At 35.3% G+C, this 11,522-nt stretch overlaps 1 protein-coding gene across 2 annotated transcripts; it reads right to left on the bottom strand.

The window, feature by feature from the left end:
- Positions 1–532: 532 nt before the first annotated feature.
- On the bottom strand, positions 533–10,348 carry LOC147383839 (sister chromatid cohesion 1 protein 3-like). 2 transcript variants are annotated; one of them, XM_086426720.1, is made up of 14 exons: positions 10,060–10,348; positions 6,805–7,069; positions 6,692–6,738; positions 6,320–6,369; positions 6,147–6,214; positions 5,688–6,061; positions 4,987–5,098; positions 4,748–4,884; positions 4,214–4,650; positions 3,726–3,762; positions 3,557–3,605; positions 3,344–3,479; positions 1,900–2,044; positions 533–887 (listed from the first exon to the last, which is right to left on the bottom strand). In XM_086426720.1, the coding sequence occupies exons 1-13, from the start codon at positions 10,181–10,183 to the stop codon at positions 1,946–1,948; spliced, it is 1,935 nt and encodes a 644-aa protein (XP_086282846.1). In that variant the 5' UTR covers positions 10,184–10,348; the 3' UTR covers positions 533–887; positions 1,900–1,945. The 2 variants fall into 2 exon arrangements, with proteins under 2 accessions (XP_086282846.1, XP_086282847.1); XM_086426721.1 differs by lacking the exon at positions 10,060–10,348 and adding an exon at positions 8,522–9,209.
- Between the last annotated feature and the right edge of the window lie 1,174 nt (positions 10,349–11,522).

Raw genomic sequence — 11,522 nt, 5'->3', positions numbered from 1 at the left:
CAATCATAATAATATTATAAAACATTTCAATTTTAATTCTAATTCTAAATTTTAATTTTTATAATGAGAATAAAAAAGCCTTATTCCACAAATTTGGGGTCAATTACATAAATTTTAATCCATCAATCCCCTCTGACATTATCTCCATCAACTTTCTTTTGGATCTTTCTCGCTCTTTTAGGACCTTCAATAAAATATTATATAATAATAAAATTTATATAATAAAACAAGACGATAAATCCCACTCCAACTCCAGTAGAATGGGATCTACACTACCCCACTTTATTGTTTTTTCTCTTCACCCCCTTCAACTTGATTGTCTCCCCACTTCCTTTCTCAATAACATCCCTCCAATATATTATCTTTCCTCTTTTGCCCTTTTACCCCAAAGAGCATGTACATGTCATAAGCAGGGGGAGAATTCCAATTTCAATATATATATATAAAAAGTTTAATTGTTGCCTTGTTGGTATCTGATCAGCAATAAAATTCAAAATATTTTGAGAATTCAAGGGGAAGCATGACATTATAAGGGAAAAAGAGAAGGAACCCTTGATAATCCTTAACTTCAATGTAAGAAAATAATACAAAAAAACAACAAATTGTTGTTACATTCACAGTTCAGCTCAACTTATGGTGCAAAAAAATATATATACATGCTAATTAATTACAATAATTTTGCATCACCTTCTGTAACATTGCTAGAAAATATTTACGCCGAGATTAGCTTTGTAGAAGACAGCTTCACCTTTTAACTTAATATTGCAGAGACACATTGATAATGTTGTAATGATACCAGAATGGTCAGACAAGGTATGTTCTCGATCTCGACCTTGATTGAACGATCAAAACTCCTTCTCTCTGTTTCTTCTTCTATGCAACTCATTCTGCAAATTCAGATGTGAATTCTAATGTTATTCAAGAAACTTGAAGTTAAAAGTTCGAAGCAGGAAATCAGAAGGGGTCCAGAAGCGGGAGCTCTAGAGCACTACTTCAAAACTCCCAAGAAGGCGGGTTAAAACACAGAATCTCGAGGAAAAGTATCTATGATTCTGTGCACACCACCACATTAGCAGTGTTGTAGGAAGTCAGTTTAGAATGGCTCTAAACGCATGCACAACATGGTTTTAAAACTCGTCTTGACATCTCATCTTGTCCATGAATGAGACCGAGTCGTCTCGAACAATATTTAAAAAAATGCCTTGGAATTAAAACAAACCATGTCTTTGAGATGACTAGTCAACTCGTCTCGGTGTCAGACAAGATTTAAAACCATGATACACAACCCAAACTTTGGGTAGTAAAAATAATTTGAACATGCATTCAGATACTTCATGCAGTAAGCAAAAAAAAAAAGCTTGGTGAACTAATTTCCAAGATCTTTGCCTTTTTATTATTTCGATGGTGTTGTGACCTCATAAGATCACAAATTGTGAAGACATTAAGACAGGATTCAGTTTTTGGAGTTCCAACATCAGGAAATTGAAGTTTTGAATTCTAAGTTGAGTTTTGGATCCAACATGGCGATCTTAGTTACTCTCAAACTGGTTTTCTTATGGGTAAGACAATTTGATTCAGACTAAACTAGCCCAAATTTCCCACAAATACAACAGAGGCTTAGTGAGAGAGGGACTCGCAAAATCCTAATAGAATCGGGTCCCTGAAAGCTAAAAAGGTGGGGGAAGAAGAGTTATCATGATAGGAAAGAGAAATGATTATGAGGAACCAACAATTCTCTCTTCCTAAACAACCTATATCCTCCACACTTAATCAACATTTGATAGATTAATGAGTAAAGTGGTTAAAATAATTTTGAGATGAAACCATTTTTTGATATTTTAATAAAAGATCAAGTGTCAGAGAATTGCTCAAAACATGATGGACTATAGTTACTCTTACCTAAGTATGGGGTGTCTGCCATGTGTATTAGAGAAATAATGGCAAATCAGATTTTGGCCTTCGAGAGCGCAGAAGTCAACGACAAAGTGATATCACCATACACTTCTTCTTGTTGTACATTGATAAGATCATAACTCTTCAGAACCTACAATTGACTAGTAAAGATAAGAAACTGCATACAAATGCCAAGCATTTCTATTTGTTTTCACTTAGAGCAGCTTAAATATAGTTGCTGATGAGATTGAAGAAACATTTTGCAATTAACCCAACATAGAAAATTATAGTTTTTGGAAAAATCCAAAATCGATGAAGCATAGTGAAAAGTACCAACTTTGGATCACTAATCTCAACACTCAAACAAGAAACGGGAGCAGTGCACCCGATATAACTTCATCACAAGCCTGAACTAATTCCGGAAAGTGACGATACGAGAAATGGGACACCAACAACAAAAGGACCCAATATTTGTAAGTTCAATTCTGTGGGAGAAGAGTTATGGTATGTGAAAAAGAATAAATAGGGAAAATTTAGGAAAAGATCAAGCATACTACAATGCGTTCATCACCGGACAAATGAGTGATAATAGTTACTGGAGTAGATAATCCAAAAATATTACATTATATTACATAATATGAAACCTTTTGCAACAGTTATATGTGCCGGTTGGAGATCGTAATACCCGGATATAATAAGGACACAACTGATATGCTGTGGATACAGACATTCATATAATCATACTAAAGTATTTGACAAAATAAAGACTCCATTTTGAAGAATCCAAGTAGCAAAGCTTGCAATAAATAAAAATATAAAAAAATGTAAACATCGTATAAATTAAAAAATAAAACTAATTTCTTAAGTATAAAATGTATTTTATATATTAAATGATGAAAATAACACTTATAAATGCTAAAAATAAAAATAATCTGAAATTTTTTCAACAAAAAAAATGTCGTTTAATTGTATTTTTTTTTAATCAAAGCTTTTTTCAAAACTTCACGACCGTGATTTAATAAAAAACTATTAAAATTGTGAGCAGATTTTTTTTGTCGCTATGGAGACTGATTAACAAAAAAATGTCATATTTAGGATGATTTGAGTTTGACTATATAATTGGGTTGAATTTTAAGAAAGAAGCTCTTTTAGTTAAGTTAAAACTGATTTGATATTGACAATGAACTAGAGTTCGAACACATTTATGGCAGAAAAAACTACACTAATATCTCATGATAGTACAATATTACCGCAGTACTCTCCTACTGATGAAGCCAGAATAACTGAAATTAATCAAGAAGGGCAGCCTCAATGGTTTCAGATGTCAAGTTTTAACAATCCAAGAGAACTTAGAAAGCAAGAAATTAATAAGAAAAGGACAGTACATAACAAGAAATTTTCTACAACATGAAGAGATGAAAATGTTTAATAAAAGTTTGAATGATTTTACCAATGTTTCATAAAACATACGAGCACATTGCTTTCTTGTTTTTCCTTCTAGGATCTTGTTTAAACTAAGATTACCGAATTGACCTTTCGAGAGTCCAGTTACAGGAGACTGCTTTTTCAAATATTGAGCCACAGCCCTGTAAACAAATTACATAGAAATATATTCAGACCAGAATAGATAGTAAAACACCATTCAACCAAGAAATTGTACTACCTGGTCCTCACAGATAATGTATCAACTTCTTCATTGTCTTCACGTCCTCCTATAGGAATGAATGCTTATTAAACATAAAGTTTTTCTTATACAAAAAAATAAATAAATAATCATTTTTAACCAAGAAACAATGTCTATCACAAGTCATCATGAGATTTCCACAGCGTACCAGCTGGTGTGTTATCCGCTTCCAGAAAATTTAGGTCCTACAAGAAAGATAAAAGACAGGAATCAGAAACGTGAATCATTTTGTGCTTAAGTGAACCAATTGGAACTATTTCCTCCCAAAAAAAATATATATATGGAGAACACTTCTTTACTATTATAGTGAGAGAATGCAGAGTAGAAGTGGTCCAACACCAAAATTTGGATTCTAAAAATGTCTCCACCTTAACAATTAAACTTTATATAATCAAGGTTATTTTGGTAAAAATCTAAAAAATCGCAATCACACGGTCGCATGTCCTGAAAATCACGTTGTTAGTTTTCAAAATTACATAAATATCCTTTTTTACTATGTAATCTTCAAACCACCACATAATTAATATTTTAAATTACAAATAAGCCCTTTCGACTCATGTGCGTTTGCACATGCCACCTTCTAGTGTTTTTGAACCATTGAAAAGGAAAATTGTCACGCCTTAAAAAATAACTCACTTCTGCTTCTGCAGAATTTAGTAATTCTGGAATATCTGAAAGACCAGTGCCCTCCATGCCTGGCTCCTCTATATGAGTCATTGGTGTTTCCATCTCAGAACCCAGCCATTCAGTAGAGGCTGTATTTTCCAGTGTCGATCGTAATTCAGTCTCCAGTGTCGGCAGTACTTCAGTACGAGGCTCTGACCCTAAATTGCTGGCAGGGATGGGAGTGAACTCATCTCTTCTAGACGGAGAAGGAATGAATTCAGGGATAAAAGAATTGTCCACATTGCCTTCCTCAAATCGAAGAAGCTCTATTTCTATATCAGGATCCGGCATTGGAGCAGGAGATCGTGCACCACTGGCTTCGGGTAAAACATTCTCCTTTGGAGTTGTATGAATTTTGGAAGGAATGAAGTCTTTCTTGAACATACTTTGAAGATTTGTACACAATCCTGAAAAAAGATACGTGTCAAGATTCTCAAACGAATTTCTTGGACCAAAATTGCGGGAAGCAACATGATCCATGCCGCAAAGTAAATAGCCACTCACCAGAAATTGAGGGCTCAAGGAAGACTTGATCCATCTTTGACCTCTTGTTGAACTTCCAAAATTCTAAATCCGAGCAGGGAAGCTTCTTTCGCTTGCGGACTAGCTTACTAGCATCCTTAAGCCCTTGCTTCATGAATCTATAAAATCAAACATGCCCATGATCTTCCATGAATCAATAACAAGTACCAACAAGGAATTCGTACGGATTGTGAACTAAGACTAAAATGACTAATACTTACTTATTGGTCAACACGACGGACTCATCAAAGAATTGTTTCCTCTTCCTTGATTTTGCTTTTTTCTTCTCAACAGGTGGAGTTGGTTGAATGGCCATCTCAGTCGATCCATGCCCTGGTCATGAGAAATAGAAGTCACTAAATGAAAGAAAGGGAGGAAAAAAAGAAGCAATTTGACCTTTGGTGGGTCAAGAAACATGAAACTCCAACATAAAGACTAGTGTTAACCAACCAACTACTCCAAAAAACCGATCTCTCGGAGAGGGGGAAAACTATGAATATGAGAGGGTCACGGGGTTAACTGGGGTATGACACCCAAGAGTAGAAAAAAAAAATTACACTCAACACTCCCTCTCACCCATAAGGATGGAAAGAATCGAATCCGTGACCTATATGAACCGAGCACTTTGACACCATGTTAGCCAAACTCCTCCAAAAGACTGATCTGTTGGAGGGGGAAAACTATGAATATAAGAGGGACACGGGGCTTAACAGGGGTATGACACACCTGAGTAGAGGAAATATAAACTCAACACTCCCCCTCACCCATAAGGGTGAAAAGAATCAAACCCGTGACCTATACAAGAACCTAGCACTTTGATACCATGTTAACCAACCAACTACTCCAAAAGACTGATCTGTTAGAGAGAGGGAGAACTATGAACATAAAACCTCAACAATAATAATGAGACAACTTGACGTACCAAATGCAGTAAGTGGATCAAAATTATCAAGAAACTCTGCTGATGCAATATTGGTTGGTGTGTCTTGATTTAACTGAAATGGCAGAGATTGTCCACCAGAAACTGGCATATCCTCCAGAATTGGAGAAAGGTTTTCCTTTTCATTCATGGTATCTTCGAATGGCCTGGGCTGATCAATAATATTGTTACCAAGATCTTGCCATTCTGGAAGGATGTCAGACCCGAAGGTATGAACAGCATCACGCATGACTTCAATTTCCGGAAGGCCTTGATTGAATCGATCTTCGGAAAGCCTACGATTTGATTCTTCAGAATGATTACTTGTACCAGGATCTGAAACACCCAAACCATTGTCGGCTCGAACTGAAGGAACACTGGAAGAAGAGCAGCTGATATTAAGTAGAGTTCCTTGAAATAGAGAAATGCTAAGAAAATCTTCAGAGAAAAGAATAAACATACTCTTCTTCCATTATTCTAACCCCAATTTCTGGAATATCTGCCGGTGGAGATCTGTCCATCCTAATATCCTGTACGGAATTGAAAATTTAATCATTTGACAGTGAAATTACAAAGACCAGAAACAACACAAATCTATGCTTCTATGAAGAAAACTCAGACAACAATGGTTTAACCTCATTAATGAAGAAAGCAATATAAGGGTCTCCTTCAACTGGGATCTGATCTGTGAACATGACAATCCCACAACATCAACTATAACCACTTTTGAAATAAAAAATACGAATCATTCCTAATCAGAAAGAATCAGTAATAGTAATCATTGTTTAAAATATCATATTGATTGAATGTTTATTGTATCGATTGAATGTTTCGGTTAATGAAAAAACCAATACACTAGTGGCCAATACATTTGGTACAAATCGATACATACCCGAAAACATTCAATTTTCCGGGCTAAATGTTTCATATCAGTCTTGGCCAATAAAAATACATTCTGATATTTTAAACCATAATAGTAATAATCATGTGTATGCCAAGAACAAGACCTGTCATTGTAATCTCTTCCTGAGACTTGAGATGATTATCCAGGACCCTGACATATATAATAAAATAAGATTAGAAGAGAACATATGCTTGGTACTGACAAACCAAATCTTACCCCTGAAAGTGGAATTCAGCATCCAAATCCAAAGCATCAAGTTCAAAAGTCTCGGGCAAAGTGATAGAGTGGAACGGTGCATAGCTAGCATCTTCGGGTAGATTGACTTCTTGTGTTGAGGCAAAGGCAGTTCTTATCCGGGTCAATGCCTCGGTGCAGTCATGGTAGAGATAGTCAACTTTCTTTGAATATATCCGAACAACACCCAACAGAAGGTGCCCTGATAATCGCAGCGCGATGGGCACTTCTGGGAACATAATGCAATCTGAGAGAAACATTGACAGTGAAGAAAAGTAGATATTAACTATAGAATGAGAATAATAATGGCATTACTGAAGAAAATGAATGTGTATTTTCCAACAAATGAAATAGGTCAGTTTAGACCCATTTTCCACTCTATGGGGAGGGGAACAAAGGCTAACATAATATACTATCAAATTAGGATAGGAAAATGGTAAGGAATATTTTCACTCAAAGCATAAGCAGCATATTCACTGTTCTAAAATGTTCTATTTTACTTTAATATAATAATTAATATGGACTCTTCTTTCAAATGACTCGTTCGCTTTTCTCACTCAAACAACTGACTTGGTTGCTACCGCTCCCCATTACTCAATAAGGCATGGGGATCAAAACTTGACATGCATATCTTCTTTTTATTGAAAATGATTAGATACGCATAAAAAAGTACTTACTGAAATTCTTCTGTTTGAAGTGAGAGGAACAGAGAGAACAATGTGGGGTCCTAGGAAGGAAATCTTAAAGAATTTTCAAAACAAAATGAGGCCGAAATTCATAATTTTGCATAATTGATAAACATTCAATAAAATAAATGATTGGGTATTGAAAAACAAAAAACAGTTCATGAAATTGAATAGGGACGGGATGAATCCAGGTTAGTCATCCAGTTAAATGTGGCAACTCCAATGGGTTTCATGTGCTGGCCACCTCTCTCTCCTCACTCTATCTTCTGGAAGCGACATTCAGACCAATAATAGTCAGCCACGTGGCAAAAGAGTCAGTATTCTATTAATTACCCATTGCATCTTTCTATACTATAAAGAATTATCTTGAAATCAGAAGTGATGGCAGCTAAATTTTATATGCATTTGTTTTACAGGCCCAGCTCCAAACATGGTTACTGTTTTCTTAAAACAAGAAGGCTCGAAGTATGTGTGATGCAGGTTTAGAATATTAGATAGATAAATCGTAATAAGGTTTATGGTGATAAACCAAATCATATTCTCATAAAGATTATAATAGATTTTGAAATATCGACTAGATTTTTAATTGTGCCATATTTAAAGATACCAGGTGTTCTCCTAGGTATGTAATTAGTAGAGTGTTTTATTGGCATATGGAAGTTGACATTTGAAAGCTTTCGAGAAGACTAGTAGTGAATATGGAGGGGAAAGATGATCTTAAGGAATTTAATATTTGTTAACATGTGAAGCTGGTGAAAGTTCGATCTATTATTGGGAGGGAGTCAATGGAGAGATGCTGAAATTAAAGGTAGACTAGACCGGTGTCATGATCATGTTTGTTGAAAAGTTCCTATATACATGCACACTGGCAATACAAGAAGGCATAGTGATTGGGAAAATGCACAAAGAACATTTATCGATGTGATGGCAATTTACATAGCACAAGTTTGTAGTTTGTACGTGACTCATCATAAAGCAACACGTTACACAGATGCTTGATAAGACAAGCTTACTTGGTCATACTAGGCAACATTTGATTTGTTCTAGGTGTGTGCTTGTTGGTATCTACTTGCCTTGTGCTTGACTTCTATCTTTATCCATCCATCCTTACAGATGATGCCAAGTATTTTTGGGGATTTTCGGAAGATCATCCTAAGTGAAAGCAAATCATACAGGTCTTTATTTCTTTGAATAGTCAGTTGGGTCGGACTCTTTTTCAAAATAAGTTCCATAGAAATGACATAAACAACATAAATAGCCAAAGCCTAATGAATAATAAAAAAAGTGTGACCCTTCCATTGAATATGCCTATTTTTCCCAACTCAATTTGTTGATATCCTCCTCAAAATTGATTTCGATATCATGTTGATTTCATGCATGTGCTTCCTATGTAGGATTTGGGACTGATCAAATGTTTGAAAATTGGCGGCCATTGAATTACTAGATTTAAACAAACGGATGTTATTATCTTGACGATGTGGCACATTCTAAACATTGATAAACACTACAGAGGATCCGCTCCCATTTGAAATACTTTTGATGCAACTTGATCCATTTTCTTGAGGTCTACGCTTGAAAAGTGCGTAGTATTGGTCCAATGAACAAACAAGTTGCTTTTTTCCCCCAATGAATCCAATTAGAAAAAAAAAAATTCACTCTATTTAAGTTTTAAAAACTTTTGTTTTACTTTAATATAATACAACCTCTTCATTCAAATGACTCGTTCGCTTTGCTCTTTCAAACAACTGACGAGGTCGCTACCGCTCCCCATTACTCAATAAGGCACGTAAATCAAAACTTGCTGAAATTCTTTTGTTCAAGTAAAAAGAACACAAAGAACAATGTAGGGATCCTAGGAATGAAACCTTAAATAATTTTTTAAGCAAAATGATGACAAAATTCTTAGTTCTGCGTAACTAACAAATATACCATAAAATCAATGATCGGGTATTGAAAAATAACATTTCATGAAATTGATTAGAGACAGAATGAATCCAGGTTAGTCATCCAGTTAAGTGTAGTAGCCCCAATAGGCTTCATGTGCTGACCACCTCTCTCCCCTCTCTCTATCTTCTTGTAGAGATTTTCAGACCAATAATAGTCAGCCACGTGGCAAAGTTGTAGTATTCTATTAATTACCCTTCTATCTATTTAGAAACTTAAAAAAAAAAAAACAACAACAACAACTAAGGTGGGTAATAGATTTCAGTTTTTTCATCAACTATGATCCTAGACGAGATAAAAGAAAAAATTGCCCAATTTTCAGTCAAGATTACAGGAAAAGTGTATAAGACATAGTAAAAAAAAACTCTTGAAACCAAAATAAAATCTCGAAATTTTACAATTTCCACTAAAATTAGCACTAATTTGTAGCATTAATCAGTCATGAATGAAACTTTAACTACTTGAACAAATTAAGAATCATAAATCGAAAAGATGCAAATCAAAAGGACAAATCTTCATAACCATCCAATGCAAACCCTTGACTTCAATCTCAAAACCCTAATAATAAAAAATAATAAGTGAAATAGAGAGAGAAAGAGAAACCAACCAACAGAAGAGGAAATATCAGTAACTGCTACATGGGATTTGCGAAGCTTGTGTTGGAGATGAGCTGCCATCCAAACCGTTCCGAGAGGGCTTTTTCGAGCGAGAAACGTGTGCGAGTAGAACATCTTCGCCTTCTAGGGATTGCAGAGTTGCAGAGAGAGATAGAGAGAGGTGATTTGGGGATTAGGGTTTTCGAAAGGTTGGAGAAGATAAATTAGGGTCAAATGTCGATTGGATTTGGGGAGGGCGAAACGATTCATGAAAAACGCGGGAAATGTTCATTGGCGCGAAATCTGTGGAGAAAAATATAAAAAGAAAAAATGAATTGGCGCGAAATATAAAAAGAGTAATTTAGACATAACCTCTAGATTTTGATAAATATTATACATACCTCCCTTGAGTTAGGTTTTGTAACAGAGACTAATAAAAAAAATGACCAATATGCCTTTGTCCTCAAAATATTTGTCAATCTTCAAATGTTGTTGACAAAAAAGACTCTATGAGAAATTGGAAATCGTAGATAGTAGGGGTGCACATGGTTCGGATTGATTCGGATTTTGGCAAAATTAGAACCGAACCAAACATGATCGGTTCTACAAATTTGAAACTGAACCAATCCAATTACCCTATAGAACCGAACCAATCCAATCCAATCTTGGTTCGGATCGGTTCTCGGTTCTAATACTTATTGAAGATAGATACCTTATTCCTCAATCCAAGCATCTATCTCCTCCAATATTCAAACCTTAAAAACAAGTAGGACTTTTTTTAAACGTGGACTTTGGGATAATAAAAAAATTAAAAGGAAGAAGAAGAAATAAATAAAAAGCCGAAATTTTTATTTTTTAAATAATTATATATATATATATATGGGAGCGGTTCAGCAGTCCCATTGTGGTGCCCCATGTGGTGCCATGCATTTTTCAAAACATGGGTTACAGGCTTTGGAATAAGCTGATTTTTTGTGAGGATGATCTCTATGATGAGGAGATCATCCTCATCAAAAATCAGCTCATTCCAAGACTTCTAACCCCGTCAAAAGTGAATTACAAAAATTGGACGGTCCACGATTCTTCAACTTGTAAACTAGGGTTAGAAGTTTCAAAATGAGCTGATTTTTTGTGAGGATAATCTCTTCACCGTAGAGATCATCTTCACAAAAAATCAGCCTATTCCAAAACTTGTAACCCCATCAAAAGTGATTTACAAAAACTGCATGGCACCATATGGGGCACCATAAGGGGCTGTTGAACCGCTCCCTATATATATATAATTGGTTCGGTTCTATTATATCCTAATCCGAAACCGAACCAAATTAATCGGATTTTTTTTTCTTCGATCCGTACCCGAACCGTGGGTGTGTTTAGTCCGAACCAATCCAATCCAAAAGCTTCGGATTGGTTCGGATCTCGGATTTACCCAATCCAATGTGCACCCCTAGTAGATAGGGCTGTCAACGGATAG

The sequence above is a fragment of the Akebia trifoliata genome, chromosome 15 (assembly GCF_017979445.1).
Source record: "Akebia trifoliata isolate Shusen 1 chromosome 15, ASM1797944v1, whole genome shotgun sequence".
NCBI classification, from domain to species: Eukaryota; Viridiplantae; Streptophyta; class Magnoliopsida; order Ranunculales; family Lardizabalaceae; genus Akebia; species Akebia trifoliata.
Note: the sequence above shows the minus strand (reverse complement) of the source record. Positions and strands in the feature narration are given on the sequence as shown.